Genomic DNA, 19,665 nt, shown 5'->3' with positions numbered 1-19,665 from the left:
CTGTAGTTTTCGTACTATCTATACTGCACTCAACAAGCCAAAAGCTAGTTTTCGTACTATCTATACCACACTCAACAAGCCAAAAACTAGTTTTCGTACTATATATACCGCACCCAACAAGCCAAAAAACTAGTTTTCATACTATCTATACCACACTCAACAAGCCAAAATACTGTAGTTTGCGTACTATCTATACCGCACACAAGCCAAAAACTAGTTTTCATACTATCTATACCACACTCAACAAGCCAAAGAACTGTAGTTTTCGTACTATCTATACTGCACTCAACAAACCAAAAGCTAGTTTTCACACTATCTATACCACACTCAACAAGCCAAAAACTAGTTTTCGTACTATGTATACCGCACCCAACAAGCCAAAAAACAAGGTTTCATACTATCTATACCGCACTCAAGCCAAAAAACTAGTTTTCATACTATCTATACCACACTCAACAAGCCAAAATACTGTAGTTTTCGTACTATCTATACCGCACACAAGCCAAAAAACTAGTTTTCGTACTATCTATAACACACTCAAACAGCGAAAATACTGTAGTTTTCTTACTATCTATACCGCACTCAACAAGCCAAAAAACAAGTTTTCGTACTATCTAAACCGCACTCAACAAGCCAAAATACTGTAGTTTTCGTACTATCTATACCGCACTCAAGCCAAAAATCTAGTTTTCATACTATCTATACTGCACTCAAGTAAAAAAACTGGATTTTCTTGTGTAAAAATCATCCACCTTAATGGGATCACTTGAGAGTTCCTTCTTGAAGGTATGAAGATGAGCATGAAGCTGTTCCAAGACCCTCTGACATGGTTTACATCACCGATCATTTTGTGATAATGGTTGGTCTGAATTAGACCAAAATGGAATAGTCTGGTACCTCAGGTGGGTTGCCCATGGGTGTAGGTGATGGTACATCACAGATTATTGATGGCAGGAGGAACTTTTCTACTCTCTCCACTCCCTGCCTGCCTGGAAAACTTAGTGTATATGACCACCTATAATTCACTTGGCCATCAAAAAAAGGGAAAACACCTGCCATTGTCGAGAACTGCCTGTGGTGACAATCATCCCTAATGTTCCCTAACAAGGTCATGCAGAAATAGGAGATAGCATTGAAAGATTACTTGCAACTCTTGTGCCTCTTGTTTTCCCACCTCTTCAATTTGACACCCTAAGAACCAAAAGGGAATGTATGAAAGAAAAAAAAGCAGTCATGATCATTAGTGGCTTTTTGGGATTGATGAAAAGGTCATCAGATGTGTTAAGTCAAGTATGGAGGAGTCAACACAATGTCCCTAACTTTAACATTTAAGATTTGAGTGTGTACTTTATCAAGATCTAGACAAGGTATGTGTGGATAAAATATCTCTGAATGTGACTTTTTACCAGTGGGGTGGGAAAGTTGCATGCAAGTGACTCAGCAGAAAGCTCTTGCATTACAGGGATTGCAAATGCTTCGAGAGATGCCTGGTAATTTTTGGTGATCTAAAACAAATGTAGCATGGTTCTGAATGACGACAGTTCATCATCATTGTCTACATCTACCAAGGCATTAACTCTGTAAGCTAGAATTGGTTGAAGATGGTGGGTGGCATTTCGATGGAGACAAAATCCTAAAGAGTTCCCCAATTGCTGATGTGAGATATATTCTGTCCGTTCTATTGTTTGAGACCTGCCAACACTAACAAGACCTTCTCAGTAAGGCAGCAGATTTTTTTCTCCATAAGTTGGACCAGTTTTCAGTAAGGTGTAACTAAATATCATTTACTGCTTATTGCAATCTCTTAAATGTCACATGGGCCATTGCATAGGCAAAAATCTTTCCCATCATGTGACATACTCAAATCAATACATGGTGTCCAGTAAACGTAATTGTTGCCCTTCCTGCTTTTTGACCCAAGAATCTGAATATTTTCTTCCAATTAAAACATTTTAAGAGTTTTATTGTCTCTTTCATCCTGAAAATGTATCATTTAACAGACACCATTTTAAAAAAACAAGCAAGAGCCTGATTATGCCGACGTTTTGCATCACAAAATATGTGCAGTAATATTATACCCAAATCAGAAACAAACGCGGACAATCTAGTATCTGGATTATACTGCAATCATATTTCTGTAATTTGTGCTTTTAATGCATAAATAATTATCTCAAGGGCTGGCAGGTCCATTGTTGGATTGGCATATTCCATCATTTCTGTTTCATCACCTTCATCAATAGGAAATGATCACAAATTATAATAAGCATGGATATCAGATTACTGAAGAGTCCCTATCCTGGGAGACTATTAATGATCCTGACCCTTTTAAGGAGCTAAGATAAGATTGCACTTCATTTACACCAGAAAGCCATGGTTTGCTCAAGGGTGTCATTGACATCCTTAAAACAGGAAGTTCCTGTGACCATCCTGGGACCAATTATCTGTCAACTGTTGTGTACTGGAAAGTGCCTCTGAACCCTCTGATCAGTGGGTTGGTAGCGTCCTTTGCCAGGATGTGCCAATAACCCTGACTAAATTGTAAGGGGGTCTATCTACAAAGAGCTTGTTCATACCATAAAGCACAGAAAGGTCATCCATACATGTACACACACTAATCGCATACCAATCATGGTGTGGGGGTCCCACAAAGCCTTTTCATGGCTGCATTTGCAATCTTCTTTTGGCAATAATGAGAGGATTAAAGAAAATAGCTAAACCAAGAAATAAACCAGAACAAAATGGATAACAATAATTCTAAGACTGATAGAAAAATGTGAAAAAACTTTGTGGCAGCACCACTTAGTGTTAGTGTGCACACAAGATAAAATTAAAACTTATCAAAATGACAAATAGGGACACCAAATATTAAAATAAAAAACAAATGCCAAGGAGAAAAGGTCAAATACACTACATAAAATTGAATGCCACATACAAAACAAAATTCTTGAGCACCCAAAGACGTGTTTGTACTGTCAAGCATCAATCAGTCTATTGCATCTGTATATAGCATCCTTTGATGGGTATATATGCAGGGCTTGAATTTAACACAGATTTCTTTGTAGCCAGAAGGACTAGTATACTGAGAAATTTACTAGTCCTACCAAATCTTTACTAGTCCTGTCCACAAAACAATGTCACACACTTGTATTGAGATTTACAACAATTTTATTTCATAAATAGCATTATCATATTGAATGCAGAAGTACAGAAGTATAAATCCTACTTCAAATCATCAATCACTCAATTTGCATATTTTGTTTCTCAAGATAATCTGGATCCACTTCCAGAAAGGGATCCAGGTGTCCTTTCTTGTCCTCTACCTGCACTCTCGGTCCATATGGGGTTTGTTCTGGTCTCCTTACTCATCTCCTTAAAATACTGCAGTGCAGTGGTGATCACCTTCGGGATCCTTTCTGCCTTTTCTACACTATCAACTGCCAGGAACGATGATTTTATCTCTCCTTTGCGAATTCTTATATATACAATTTCCTCCTCCTGAATTGTACTGTCAGTACAACCATTGCACACTACTGCAAGAAACATTGCTTCATTCACACCTTCGACAAATTTCTACCTTTCTCTTTCAGCCATGTAGAGAGTAAATGAAACAACCTGTTTATCATTCCTGTAAGTCTCTCAAACATCAACTCCTTCCATCTCATCCAGCTAACACATCCATACAAAATCAGTGAAGGGTCTTCTGTTCTTTATGATAGCATGTGCATTTTAAACAAATTAACGCGCTGGTCAAACAATTCCGATTTAAACTTTCCAAGATCTTACCAGCGGACCATCTTCTGGTAGTATCAGCATAGCTGCTTTTCTCTCTGAACTCTATTTGTGTTGCCCACAGCTTTCATATACGTTTACCGATTGAATTTTAAAGTTCGAACAACCGGCAACAAAACTGGATGTTTTCTCTGTGTTTGTTTTTGTGAATTCCGTACACCAGTTACACCGCATAAAGTTCTTTTCCTCATCATAATTAAGCCATTCCCTGTCTTTTGTCCATGTGTTCTGAAACGTTCAATTATGCTTTTCCCTATCATAAGAATTATTCCTGTCTTTTGTGTCAGTTTCATTCAACTTTTGTTTTCTTCTGGTGGTTGAACACCTTCTATACAATGCCACATTTTGCCTGTTTTATAAAGAGGGAATTGTGCCTCGTGTTGAAATACGAGATGTTACAGTATAGCTGAAGCAAACTAGTTAAAGTAAGAAAAGGAATGGCACAGTGTCCTTTACATCAGAAAGTCAGAGCAAGAAACACATTTCAAAACACGTTCCTTTGCCCCAGCGTCCCCTAAAATTAAATGGCCTCTGCCAAATAAAGACTAGACTTCAGCGGATGTTCTGCAGGATCAAAGCAGTCACTATTGTAAACACTGTTATAAAATATTAGCATCAAAAGATAATGTTAGTTTCAGCTTGGAAAAGGTTGTTCCCATTAAACGAAGCCATCTGACTCGGCGCGTTGTATTTAACAACTCCAGTTACGGTCTCATCATTAATAGCATAAGTTTGGTAATTTTTCCTAATTAATCGGACCTCACTGTATTGCTGAAATTAATAATAAGGTGGAAAATTTTCACATCTTAGATGCCCATGCTCAAAGATTTTAATTCCCAACAAATATACGACATTCTGCTTAGATATCTTCATGTGTATTCAATTATTTGTTAATTCTTGTAAGGGAAAAAATATAAAAACTATTTTATCATCATAGAAAAGGTAGTTGTATGGAAAGGATGTGTCAATAACGTAATCGTAATAAATTGATCTAATTCTTATAATTATTTCAATGCAAATATAATATATGCTGTTTCCCATTTGTGACTGTTCGAGCGTTTGGCAAGTGAGCCAAAAATAAACTTGCACTAACAAACATGCAAACTAATTTCTTTGAATATTTTTTGCCGTGTTCTTTTGTGCGGTATACTGTTTGGTAGTTTGTCACTGTGGTCGAGTGAATAAAGTGTGATACCACGTCATTTTTCATTTAATTCGTTGTCAAATTAATTAGGATCAATTACCAAAGTTCCGGTGTTAATGATGGGACCATAATTGGCACTGTTAAGCGAAATACATAAAATGGGACGGCTCCTAACGCACGTTTCCAAGGCAGAAATTGACTTCATCTTCTCATGCTAATATTTTATGACTGTGTTTACAATGGTCACTGGTTTGATTTTATAGAACATATGCTGAAGCCAAGCCTTTATTAGGAAATGGCATAAACAAATGCTAACTGTTGATAAATGAAACTTACTAGCCCATCGGACTATTAACATTATCAAAGTTACTAATCCAACAGGAAATCTACTAGCCTCGGGCAAGTGGACTACCGCTAATTTCGAGCCCTGATATGGTAAAGAAATAATGTGATAGATCTTTTAAAGATATTTATTTAATAACTCATGTTCACAGCACAGTCAATGCAATTGCAGCAATTTATTTTCAACTAACTTCAGTGTCATTTTTTCCATGTACATACATTAAGGTAATGTAAAAAATCTACAATGCAAATGCGATAAAGATAGAGAACATGTGGCTTCTGTGTGGTATTCTGCCTGTGTGAAGAATTCAGTAATAAATATTTGGAAGATTTGTAAAGCACTATACAACTATTTCTATCGGATCAAAAATGTGGAAAATAGTTGCAATGATGAAGATTACACAAGTTTGTTTTAAGCAATGCTTATACATCGAAGTCATCTACCATCTATCCTCAAAATTCAAGCCCAACTGCAAACAACATAAATCCTGATCTGCCATTGCTTAATGCACCAGGAGATCAGGATCTATGCTGTTTTTTCTACTAATTACTTCTACCAAACTGCAAAAATATAGGTCTGTGTATTTTGCATTTAGAACAGACTTACAGGTATAAGTGACAAGATTTTTTCTTTAAACAAAATTTACAAAAAAGTAGCACTTGTAAATTTTCTCACATATGTATACATTACCAGTGGCTGAAAATATAATTTAGTTTAAATACATTAAATACACCCTGTCACATCTTTTTAAAATGCAATTAATATGATGAAATTATCATAATGAAAATATGTAAATACACAGTAACTACAATCTTTGACATAACACAAAATCTGTATTTTATAAATAAAAACATCTTCACAAATCAATTTGTCTCATCTTTTGTGGTGTATAAATTGCACCAATTATGCCTGCATCTACTAACACAGTATATATACATTCATGGCCAGGCAGGATTATATAATGCCCACAAGATTTCCTCTGTGCACAGATACAAAAACTGAAAAGTATTATTATTAAGAGAGAGAAAGAGAGAGTGAGAATAACATGTCACAACTTTCTAACAAAAGCCTGATAAGGTTTCTTCTTTTATTAAACTAAATTTACATATTCTTGAAATTAACAACTTACAAAATCTTGTGATGGGCCAAAGGCAACAATGTCACTGCAGGTAAAATGTAACAAGATTCCCAAGTGAGCCTGGTATTGCTCACTTGGTTAACATAACACAGCAGCTGACCATTTCACAAAGCAATCATAAGTAGTACTGTAACAACACAACCCGTGTCACTATCTCCCAAACTTTATATGATGTCAGTTTTACCTATTTTACTAATAAAACTTGTTCCAAAGGCATAATTAATATGCACAGGCCTCACTCACAACTGAACTTAGCCCAGATCCTGATGAAATACACATATTTACCAAGTTTTATCTAAATCAAAAAGAAATTTAGTTGCAAAAAAGGTAACAAGCCTAGTCAATAAAACGCAGGTCACTCCATGAATAAGCAGATCTTAGTTTTTACAGAACCTTCTCTAAATCCAAGGTATAAACCAAAATTTCCAACAGACAATCAGAATCCAGCGGTAAACAAGCTCAGTTAATCAAATACAAAATTACCCACCACTATGCACAGATCTTGCTCATAATCAATTTCATCAAAAATCTTCAAGATATCATAAATAGGAAATTCAGATATAAAATCATGCATTAATAAATGTGGACCTCATTGGTAATCAAGTGTATCCAAGATCTCTATGACATAGCCTTGTTACAAAGTTTTATCAAAATCCTATAAAAAAATAGACTTGAGAGTGGTAAAAAAATCCTCTGCCAATCTGATGAAAGATAAATATGAACAGGTCTTGCTCACAACAGAACTCATCTGACATCCTGATGATAATGGACTTTATTTTACAAAGTCTGATAGAAATTGTCAAAAATCCCATCTCAAGGGTGTTAAGATGACCAGCCAATTAGATGCAATGCCTCCTTATTAATATGCATAGATCTGACAACATTAAGCCAACTTGCCAAGTTTGATCCTAATCAGAAGTTAAGTCACTATAGTCTTGACAAGTAATGCCAGTGAGATGCATCATCACCCCATTAATATGCATGGATCTTGCTCATACTTTCTTGTCCAAGATCGTGGAACGCATTTGTAATCTTGATGATTCATAGGCTTGTACACCAAATTTGATCAAAATGGGATCAAAAATGTTGCCTCCATGGTGATACAAGCTCAGTCAATCAGATAGAAGATCAACTAATATGCCTGCATTTTGTGCATAACAGAACTGAGATATCTGAGATCATGAACATATCAGCATATAAGCCAAGACTTCTAAATTGGAACATGAAAGCTGATCAGAAATAGGTAAGAAATATGGCAACAAGCACAGCCAATCAGATGCTAAGAAACTCAATTAGTAGTAGAAGATAATGCATATTATCAAGATCATGATGAACTAAATGTCTATTCTAAGTCAGATCAGAAATGAGTCAGAAATATGGCTTACCAAGTGCTAAAAGCTCAATTTGTATAACAATGATAATATCAATGTTTTACATTTCAACATCTGTGATATGACACAGTCGAAACATAAACGACAGATATACACATTACATTTCATTACTTGTGTTTTAAGTTTATCACGTAAATAAGCTTTTAATCTGCATTTTATGTAATACATTCAAGTTCATCAACTTGCCTTTTCATGAAGTTGAATGTAAATCACACATTCCTTGGATTTTGGGGGGAAATAAAAATTTAGTTTAAATTTTAAACAGTATGTAATTATTGCAAATTCGTCAAAAGAAGCAAGATAACAAATATAAATTATTGCATGTGTACATGACAACTAAAGGTTGACCAGAATGACCAGTCACTTTGACTTTTAAATATAGAGCATTCATCTGGAACTTTACCACTTAAAAAGCAATAATTCTGTAATACCAAAGTAAATGATGTATGAAAAATATGTAACTGTGACCTTCTTTTGTCTGTGATGAAGAGTAACTCTCCTTGAATGCATCCATCAAGTTTCATGACTATACATGCAAGTGTCTAAGACAGTGGTGGGCAAACTACGACCCGCGGGCCGCATGCGGCTTGCTAAGGGCTTTCATGAGGCCTGCCAAGGGTTTTCATGCGGCCTAGGAACAAGTCATCATTCGCACTGACTCTGTTTATGTTACTCTGTTTATCAAATAAATGTGCTTCTTTTGAAGTTTAAGTTTTCAAATATTAACAACATATTAACAATTGAAAATTAATTAGATGTGATTTAGAAAAACCTTTTGTTTTTGCTATTTCAAATATTAATTATTTTACTTAATGAACTATGCGGCCTGCGACAAGTATAAATTTGTGTATGCAGAACTTGCACTGGAAAGTTTGCCCACCTCTGGTCTTACAAACTGAGCTAGAGGGAAGAAAAATGTGTCAATGACTACAACATCAGTAACAATGCTATCAGAATAGTGCTACTGATGCCTGACCTATGCTCTGTTTGATGAGACAATAAGTAATGAAATAGACATGCTTTATTTGGACACCATAACTAACCAATTCCATACATGTGAAATGACTAAGAAAAATCCATCATATGTTCTGATATGAGATAGATAAATCCCAACAGAGGATCAAAAACAGAACCCATCATATGCACTGATTTGGGATAGAGAAATCCCACCAGAGGATCAAAATTTGTTGACAGGAACAAGGCTTTGCCAAATTTCTGACTTTGAGGGTGGGCTTTTCCTATGCCACACAAAACATATGATGGATTATTTTTCTCCCAAGCTAAGTGATGGAAAAATAAAACTATAATACGTTTCATCAGCACTGATACAGCTGTAGAAATACGTGTTTATTTTTCTACATAAACAATTTAATGTATAATAATAAATATGTGGGCAAAATTTGATGAAAAAAACCCCATAAGAAACTACTTCAAGATGTTGATTAATTCATACACATAGGGATGATGTCATCTATTGTGTTAATGAGTTCACATGACTATTTCACTTGGGCAAAATGTATTATATAAAGGAGTGAGAGAAATAGATGTCACTATACCCCACCCCACCCCGATATATATTTGCTTACAAGTAACAATGCAAACAACATAGATCCTGATCTGCCATCACATGATGCATGAGTAGATCAGGGTCAATGTTGTTTGTTATACTGGTTCCTCCTAACAAACTGCAAAGACCCAACTTTCCCAGTGCTTTTTGGAATGGTAAATGTGGGTCTGCACAGTTGGCAGCTGGGGTTGACTCCTAAGCAAGCATAAACAGTATTTCTCTTGAGAATGGGCCTCCAACTGAAATTCTAATAAAAAGCCCAACTTCAAGGTCCTTCTGGTTCTTTGAGCACTACTTATACAACCTAATTAACATAACATTCCCCTCTTGCTCAACTTCTTACAAGGAAAAGCAAAGCAGCCCAACCTTCAACCAATTCACCCCTCCATCTCTCCAGTTACTCAGCAAGAAAAACCAACCAGTCAATGAAAAACATACCAACCATCCCCAAAGGCTGTAGACCTGTACCTAACACTGGTATTCACCCACACAAAAGAATGCAGCATGGATATCCTAATATGGTGGTTCCCAACCCCCCAGATCATAACCTAAATCAGGGTCGTGAGGACATTCTGGGAGGTCACAGAGTGTTGCCAAGATTTTTTTTTTTTCACGGGCAAATTGTGGCAATGGGGTCTGTGGCTCAGAAAATCTATTTTTTGGGAGTCATGACCAAAAAAGTTGGAAACCACTGTCCTAACAGACAGGAGCATATGGTGACCTCGTTTTTGAGAAATGGATGGTGGTAATAATAATGCTTATGTAATATATAATACATAGATGATACTGCAAATACAGTACAAAATTCTCCGTTTAAACGTTTTCACATTGGTCTATGATGAAAACAGAACAATATGCAAAAAGGACAAGTCTACCATACATGAGGTCCTTAGGGCAACTCTGTATAAGCCCAACATTACCTCAATGAAGTGCAGTTGTGCAATGAAACCTTATGCAGCAAAAAGAGTAAAAAAATTAGCATTCTGAGAAATAAAATTTGAGGTAACAATAGTAAATGGTTTGAGAAATTTCCTTTATTTCAAAAACTGCTAAAGTGTACTGTGTGAGAAACTAAAAAAAAATTTGTATTTCTTTTTATTTTAGTTACTTTGTCAGTTTTAAAATTAAAGTACTCTCATGTTTCATCTCTGTGATGTTAGCACAAGCAGCTGGCTAAATAACCAGTGAGGATTAAAATTCTAATACGACAACTCATTTCAATAAAGACGACTTATTTGGCATTTGAAAATTTGCAAACTTGTGCTGTGATTTTCATATTTTGCTTTGAAATTACTGTTGACAGACTGTATAATGTAATTTCAATTCTATATCAATTTCTTTACAAAGAAACATGCAGAAATGCATAATTTAGTAATAAATTGAACTTTCAAAGAAAGTAAGGAAAGAATGTAAATACTTCAGCTAGTAGTGTTGCAAGCATCAGAAAGTACACCTTTTACCTTTAAAATGCGTTACTTTTGTTGGGAAACAAAAGTTGTTCAAAGATGCAAATTATGGGGTCACTGGGAAACTAAAGTTATTTAAAGATGCAAATTCAGGGGCTCTGGCATGGAAGATTTAAACAGCAGCTTCTTAAGGTCTCATCAATACAAACAAGATACCATCAATCCAGGTATTCAAGACCATTTGCTTTTTTAACTGCGGAGTTTTGAATCCATTTTTGACATTCTTAAGGTGGCGCTCTACAGTTTTGTATTTTGCATAGGGTTAGAATTTTAAAGAAAAAGAATTTAACCTGCTTTCCTCACTGGTTATACTGGCTATTTAAAAAAGACCTTGTATATCTTAAGTATAATTCAAAGAACCTTTAATTCCCTTTATTTTGGTGTATGATTGATGGGTGCAATATGGGTTATAGAGCATACAGCTTGGCCTTATTCCAGATGTGCACCTTTCAAAAAAGTGCTAGCTCCACTTGGTCACTTTCACTTCCTGAACTTCAGAGGTAAATTGTATAAAAAAGAGCCGATAACTTTTTTTTATACATTTTATATATTTGGCAATTCATTCATTGCACTTTCAGAAGCTGGTATTGTCTAGTCTGGCAAAATTCATTTTCACTATTTTAATAGCTGCTATGCACAGTATACATTAGGCTAATTCAGGCTGATTTTTTAGCACAATCAAGAAGTCATTTTAGTTAGCAGTGTGCTTAGATCATGTACAATTTCCAAAAGTACAATATCCAAAGAAATATCATCCAAATTACATTAATGTAGCATAGAGGTATGCCAACATTCTCTCCACTGTGCATATTTTAAATGCAAACAACTTCACCTTACATACGTCACTCTCTCAAAAGTACATAACTGGTGAGCGCCCCCTAAGCAATAATATTTTCAAAAAAGTAGTCACTGTGGTGGCCATACTGGATGTATGATTGGCACCATTTTTCTGTTCAAAATGGGACTTATAAGACAAAACCTATAAAAGGGACATACATGGTTATGTGACAATTGACACTCTGGATGGACCAAATATTTTGAATGGTTTCTGAGCTAGTTATAAGAATCTGTTATAATCATGAAATACAGATGGAAAAAGGGCAATAATTTCATCCAAATTGGACCCAATAAAATGAAACCTTTAAAAAGTACATCAACATGTAATATATAATTTTCCAACAAAATATCAAATTATGTGCAAGGGTTGCAGAGCTGTGCTGTTCGAATGACCATAAAAATGGACTGAGGGGTAGACAGATGTTTGGAAAAAGTTATTACTGTAAGAAGTTAAGACTCTTAGGCATACAACACAAGGAAGACAAAATTTGATGTTAAGATAGTTTCAATGTCAACAAATGATTAAGCTGGTCTATTAGTTGTGTGGAATGTCTTTTCACCCTTGATGCTATACACAGATTGGAAACTTGACAAAAACATTCATTTGTATGCTTGTCTGGCAAGTCTTTTTTTTCATGCTAGAGGCTATACATGGATTGGAAACATGACAATTTCACCCTAGAGGCTATACATGGATTGGAAACTTGACAATTTCACCCTAGAGGTTATACATGGATTGATAACATGACAATTTCACTTTAGAGGTGATACATGGATTGGAAACTTGACAATTTCACCCTAGAGGTTACACATGGATTGGAAACATCACAATTTCACCCTAGAGGTTACACACAGATTGGAAACTTGACAAGGCATAAATTTGGATGCCAATAAAATGTTGCATCTGTAGAATAAAAAAACAAACATGTTTTCTGAGTATGTTAAAATGCCACTGGAACAAGAACCGTTATCAAATAAAATAACTGCTAAAAAAAAAACCAAAAAACAAATAAGGCCAGTCTAGCAGGTATGAGTGCAAAAGGAAAACGTTCTCCTACACTAGAATATGGATACATCTGCCAAATGATACAAATGAAGGGAAAAGTTCGAAGTGGGAGGCCATAACAAATCTGGTGGAAGATATTAAGATGATCTAGGTCAGGTTTGATTTTGGCCTTGTACCAGTTTTAGTGATTTCTCCAGAACTTTCACAGAGGAGGGAATTTTTATTCATGCCAAGTTCAATTTTTAAAACACTTGTAAAAATGGTTCATCAATGAAAGTGCCTCAGTTTAAATTAAAAAGTTGGTAATTACTCGATTTTAGTGGTTGATCAGGGAATCAAGCACTTACATAGTCAGTATGAATTCTTTAATATCAGTAATAAAAGTTACAGGTTTTGTTAGACTCACTGCAAACTGTACATGATTTTCATGCGCTCATTCATTTTTTAATGTGTGGTGTGAGGTATTCATTAAATTTAGGGGAATCTGTGCAATCTGGAGAAAATACTGCATCCATGAAATTCTTCAAGTCAGTCATGGCTCACTTATACTGCAAAAAAGTTTGCATAACAATGGTGAAAACTGAACTTGACCTTTCTAATGTAAAGCTTCATACTAAATTTGGTTTCAATCCTTAAACATATTTATTCAAAAGTTGCTGAGGAGAAAAAAAAAAAGTGTGACTGATGGGTGAAACAAAATGTGATGTGGCATTATGGGACGGATGGATTTTGGCAACACTATGTGCTCCCTCCACAGGTAAAGCAGGGCATAAAAAGTTTATAATGATTTTTTCTCATGAACTCCCATTTCACTGTAAAAGTGTAAAATGCTGCATATGGAATATCCTTCCATTATATCTAACAATATCAATGGAGTTGTTCAGAAATGTGCTGTGCTGGCCTAAGTCAATACATGGCTAATGAAGCAATAGATAACACAAATAAAAGCATGCTGCGATAACAGCAATCTAAAATTAGATACTAGTGCTACAATGATCAGTGCTATAAGAACATGAAACTGTTGCAGTGGACATATCTAAATAACCGCAGCAATTATCAGCATGCAAACTGGACATCATGTCCGAATAACCTCATTCACTAATTAGTAAGCATATTGGATATCATATCTTAATAACCTCATCTCAAAATAGCATGCAAACTGGACATCATGTCTGAATAACCTCATCACTAATTAGTAAGCAAATTGGATATCATGTCTTAATAACCTCATCTCTAATTAGCATACAAATTTGGACATCATGTCTGAATACACCCACCACTAATTAGCATGCAAATTGGACATCATCTCTGAATAACTTCTTCACTAATTAGCATACAAATTAGATCTCTTGTCTGAAAAACCTCATCACCAAGCAGTATGCAAAGATTTTTTAACCAATCACAGATATATCCACCACTTCAACTTTGGTGGAATCATTCCTCTTTTGAACTTATTACACCATTATTTTCACTTCAGTCAGATTCTGATTTTCAAATCAGATATCAATTAATGCTGGTGACTTACAACTTCATTACTGACATATCTAGACCTCATATATGCTTGCAACTGATGATGTTATTCCTTTGTGAAATCGTACCTAAGTGCTTGTTTCACAAAAGCACTTGAGTATTGACCAAAAGTCTTCAAGTCAGCATAGCACCCTGATTCAAGTAAAGAAATATGGCAAACCAAAAAGCAGCTGAAGAGGATTATGCACTACCTCAATGGATAAAATATGTGCTAAAAACATTCTAAATGGAATGTGCAGGGAAAAATCATCAGACAAATACCATGTCATTGCAGTCTTTTCTCAACCAACTTCAGCATGTTACATGGCAGGAAAGGTAACACCAAAGCACATTTCAATAAATTAATTTTTTTTTAAAAGCCCTCACTTCAAATTGGTAACAATTAATGTTCCTTGGATAAAAACTTTAAATGTTCCTATTTTTGTGTTCAGATTCCATTACATCAAGCTGGCATTCCTATTTCACACTAGTAGGGTTGGCATCCCCGCAATCAAAATTACAGTTTCAACGGATATACTTTAAATTTCTTCCAAAAATTATGTGAATCAATTCAAGTGGCCAATTATAAGGTCTTCTAAATTTCTGACTTTCAGATTCCTACATCAACATAACATCAGGATGTGATTTGAAACAGCTGGTCACAAAACACTCCATGTATATCTTGACCAAATAGCAGTGAATTATTTAGTACATTTATACTCGCAAACTGCAACAACACAGACCCTGACCAAAGCATCATGTGACGACTGATCTGGGTCTATGCAGTTGGACTCAAAGTGAGTACATACAGTACAAATATTATTATGTTCTGAGGAAATACTAGGAAACAGTGAGGTCAGATCAAACAAAAAAACATAAGCACAAAATTTAGCATCCTTTATGCCAGAAGTGATGTAGTTCTACTGATCTGTTCTGCACCATTTTCAATTTGTTATTCGCAGCAGCAGCACTATATCGCTGAAGATGGACATGCCAAATAAATCAGATCCATCATTATCATCTTGGTATTTCTGACAGGCAGTGACTGTTGTCAACAGTCACATTCTGTCATCACTTATTATCTATAAGAAACAGCTGTCAATCTGCTGTTTAAATGTCATGATGAACATGGCACTCACATCATCCTGTCACAAATGTATTCTCTTTCTTCCACCACTTTCAGAAGGATAGGATGAACATGATAAATGTTTCTAACATCTAGTGCTCAAATACTTCTTTGGACGCAGTTCAATCCAATGTACGAATGAGAATTTGAAGCTGTTTGAAAAGGTCACCAACTTTTCCTGTCACATTCTGTCTTTTGTCTATCACAGATCGAATTTCCATTAACTTGTTGTAACACAGATTGCATTTTCGATGTCTGAAAGAGAAATTAAAAGTTATCATGGTGTAAATGTATAATTTTTGCGATTCATCATTGTATTTCAGCTAAGCAAAAACGTTTGGGTGTTAAGAATGAGTTATCAATGTCTTTGATGCTAAGAAGAAAAAAGATTTCATTTGGAACATTATTCAACAAGAGTTTCATGACAAGAGTTTACTCAAATTCCTTTGCATTTATGTCACGAAAGCAAATTTTAAAGTTATTTATGTTTCCAAAAGAAAACTTACCCAATCACAATCCGTTAGGACTATTAACCTGCTACGTCGTGAATCCAGTCAGACTAAAAGACAAAAAGTCTTTTCGTGTCTATATCAATAGACAAAGGGCAATAAATCTTGCCCATTACCTCCCCTTGACTCTAGGTGTCGCTAATTTTTAGCTAAGTGTGATACTAACAAGGATGCTTGCATGGTGGGCCAGTTGTGAAGGTTTTTAAGTAATGTGACTGGCTAAGTATTCTCAGAGAAACATTATTTACTTAAAAATTTGCATTCTCCTTCAATCATGTTCCCCAGTCACATTACATCAGGAGACTAAGTCATAGCTGCCAACACCTGAATAAAAAAATACTGACTTCCTGTGACAAAAATACTGATTTTCAGGAACAAATACTGATTTTTAAAATTTTAATGCATACGTAACTATTTACAACATATACAACCATCAGTAAAGAAGTACAGTGCTTTACATAATTATTTAATGTCAAAATTGCATGTGTTGTACCATATTCCATTCGGGTACCCATTCAGAAGGTGCAAGAAACTCAGACACAGACTTTTTATAGTAGCCTTTTCCACACCTTATTTTTTCCAATCATTATCAATCTGAATGTATCAACTTTCATTGATGATCTCAATTCTGTGTGATTTTCTTATTGAACTGTTTTCGTTCTAGCATGAGTAATCCTTTGTGATTTTACTGTCTGGAAAATGTGTGCGAAATAAATCACCAGCAACACTAGTAACTAGTAACTGAAAGAGGAAGGCTAATTTCCAAAAGAAACTGAATAAACCAAATTTCGATCAAATTACATCAAGGTTCTCTCTGTTATTTATATATGTTGTAAGTTTAGGCTGCGTTGTGTATGATGAAGCAGCAAGCTGATGTTTATTAGCTTTTTCGTGCTCTTTATTTCATAGGCGCCAAATAACAAAATCACGTTACACAATTTGCAAAACGTAGAGTTTTCTCCTTTACTAGATATTTTCATAAATCTAAACAAGACGGCACAATTGTCCTTCTAGTTCTGTTTTCTTGTCTTTCCTGGAGAAAATTCTAAATATTCTGCTTTCCTATTCAACATGATTAGAAGTTGAATATTACGAAAATGAGATAGAGTGACAGCGGTAACTGTTTGCGAAATCCAATATGGCAGATAAAGACAGGCTTTGTAGCCTCAATTTCGAATGAACCAATCATATTGTAGAACTGTATTCCTATATACATGCGATACATTTATATCAGAATGGAACCGAGTGCCCGTTCTAAACTGAAAATTGCAAGGAATTTTTAAAATATTTAAAAAAAATAAAAAACGTATTTTTTGCCCAAAAAACGTACTCCCGTATTCAGGTCAAAATACGGGACAAATACAGAAAAAACGGGACACTTGGCAGCTATGCTAAGTAATAAAAGGAGGGGATGCTGAGCATCCAACCTTTACCTTGGGTATCCTTCTAGAGAAGAATAGCTGAATTCCCCCATGTGAATGATAACTGTTCTCCTAATTACATAGCCTGGGGTCACTTGACCTGTGACCCTAACATAAGGTTAAAAAGATGATTACTGCCATTGTTGTAGATGACATTAACAGGAACAAGGAGCCGACGCAATCCATAACCTGAGTAAAAGTACAGTCAGCTGATGATGAGGCCAGAGGGAAGAAAGGTGAACTGACAAACTGTGTCATGGTATGCAAACAATGGAGAAAATATCTGTGAAACGGGGTGAATAGGGATGTGAAAATATGCGTCACTTAGATCAAGACTGGTGTTATACTCATCCCACTGAATGGAGAGGCAGATTGAACTCACCATCTCCATCATAAATTGGTTGAGGCGTTTCCAGTCGATGATGGGTCTCAACTTGTTGTTTGCTTGAGTAAAACCTCTGGGGACTGTGATTTCTGCACAAGGTCCATCACCTTTTTGGGGAGGGATAAACATCTGTATCTCTTGTTGTAGAAAGGCAAGCTTTTCCCAATCTGATGGTGTATTCATGGAGAGCAGCGAGGAGGGGGAGGGGATTGTTGATGAACAAACCTTTAGCCCTTCCAAATGCCCATGTGGGTTGAGTGGTGAGGTGGGGAGGCAGTTCCTGAGCTACCTCCTTTTGAACTTCCTCTATCCTTCCTCCACAGCAACAGTGACCCAAACAGGGTCATCTGGAAAGGAAAGGTATGACAAGGTTGGAGAGACATGAACTGTAGACATGTGACACATCGTATCCAGAGCAGAGTGGCCAAACCTGTCAATGTATTGGCCATGGAGCACATTTGACCGCCCTATAAAACAGACGAGTAGACATATGAACAGCTACTATATTCTTGTCAAGTGCTGCAAGATCAGAACTGACGGCATCTGTCACCTTGGGTCTGTCTCTTCTTCCTCATCGAGATCTACCAATTCTTTGGAGCAGCAGTAGGGGTGGAGGGCATTCTGAAGTAGGTAACACCCTATAAATGTTCTTGATGGCAGCAAGAAAAGTAAACTTCAGTCTGCTCCATGGTCAGATATGAGTAGATGTGAAGTATCGTGGTCTTGAATAACTCATTCACTGTGTGTCAAGGCCCAACTAGGTCTACTTGCAGCTCTGGAGAAGACATACCAGGTGATATTTTAGACTCAATTCCAATCCAATGAAAATGTCACAAGTTCTCCCATGTGGCCAAGCAGTGAACATATGGAAGTCTGGCAATGCCGCCTAGTTTGCCTGGCGAATGGTTGGCCTGGAAGCTGGTGGTTTAGAAGACTGTCTGGCTATCACCGGTACCATTCACTACAAAGGCCTGACTGGACAGACAGATTACTCACTCAAATCTCCATCACAGAAAGGGCACGTCACTGATGGTATGGTTGGATGAGAGATCTGTCACTGTCCCCCATAAAAGGTGGCTGGCTGGACTAATTTGATGAAAAGGTCCCCATGTTGATATGGCTGGATGGCTAGAGATGGTGCAGTTTTAGATCCAAAGGGTACAGTGTGTGTCAGCCTAGATGCTGGCGGTATATAAGATGGTCCAGCAATCACCAGTTACAGCCTCACCAAAGACCTGGCTGAATGGACAGATTTCTCAATGAAATCTCTGGTATAGTAATGGTAAGATACAGAGAGCATGGATAGATGAATGGATGCTCAGAGTTCCACTGACTATGTATTATATAGATGCTGCATATCATAAAAGGTGTATACATAGTATAAACAAAACAAGAGCTGTAGGAGATAAATTAAAGTGGAACTAGTAACATACTGAAATTACTAAGTCACTACAACACTGTTGTAACTAAAAAATCAGTGAAAGTGTCATATCAGAAACCTATGGCTCTGATATGAATTTATGCATAATGCATAGTTAAGAATTAAACCAAAATTCAATCAAAATGCAGTGAGATACGAATAAACTAAGCATAAGTATCAAGCAGCACTTCAGAATTTTGCTAACTAGAGCTCCACAACAGACAGAGTAAGCAAACAAAGTCAAAGGTATGCTAACTCATAATGACCTTGTATAAGGTCAACGATAACATGGTGGGATGATGGTTTTAAAAGACCAAGTCCAGATGGGTGACAAAATCACTCACAAATTGGCAGAAATTGTAAAATAATGCATACAATCTGCAATAGATTGATAAATCCACACAAAAACTGCAAAAGGAACATTGGATGAGCCCACAGGAATAAAAAACGGCCAGATTGTTGGAGGAAGAATTGTACAATGTGTGGTTTGTACAACAGTGATGTTAAAAACTAGTGACACCTGGCGGTGCCAGGGGGAGGTAATGGGCAAGAGGTATTGCCCTTTGTCTATTGATACAGACTGGGAAAGACTATTTTCGTCTTTTAGTAGGGCT

At 36.1% G+C, this 19,665-nt stretch overlaps 1 protein-coding gene across 2 annotated transcripts in view; it reads right to left on the bottom strand.

Annotated features, from left to right (window-relative positions):
• Positions 1-11,341: 11,341 nt before the first annotated feature.
• The window catches only part of LOC149780475 (katanin p80 WD40 repeat-containing subunit B1-like), a 106,990-nt gene continuing 98,666 nt past the window's right edge, over positions 11,342-19,665 (bottom strand). The window contains exons 20-21 of one of the 2 annotated variants that reach the window (XR_016415092.1): positions 13,863-15,571; positions 11,342-13,771 (exon numbers count right to left, since the gene is read on the bottom strand). Coding sequence is in view for 1 of the 2 variants with exons in the window: in XM_089937436.1 (XP_089793562.1) it covers positions 15,439-15,571 (133 nt within the window). In the remaining variant the exon portion in view is untranslated. Of the gene's footprint in view, positions 15,572-19,665 lie in introns of both variants that reach the window. The other variant, XM_089937436.1, reaches the window with a different exon arrangement.

Source organism: Sinohyriopsis cumingii, chromosome 16 (genome assembly GCF_028554795.1).
Source record: "Sinohyriopsis cumingii isolate HCF-2022 chromosome 16, ASM2855479v2, whole genome shotgun sequence".
Taxonomy (NCBI): Eukaryota; Metazoa; Mollusca; class Bivalvia; order Unionida; family Unionidae; genus Sinohyriopsis; species Sinohyriopsis cumingii.
Note: the sequence above shows the minus strand (reverse complement) of the source record. Positions and strands in the feature narration are given on the sequence as shown.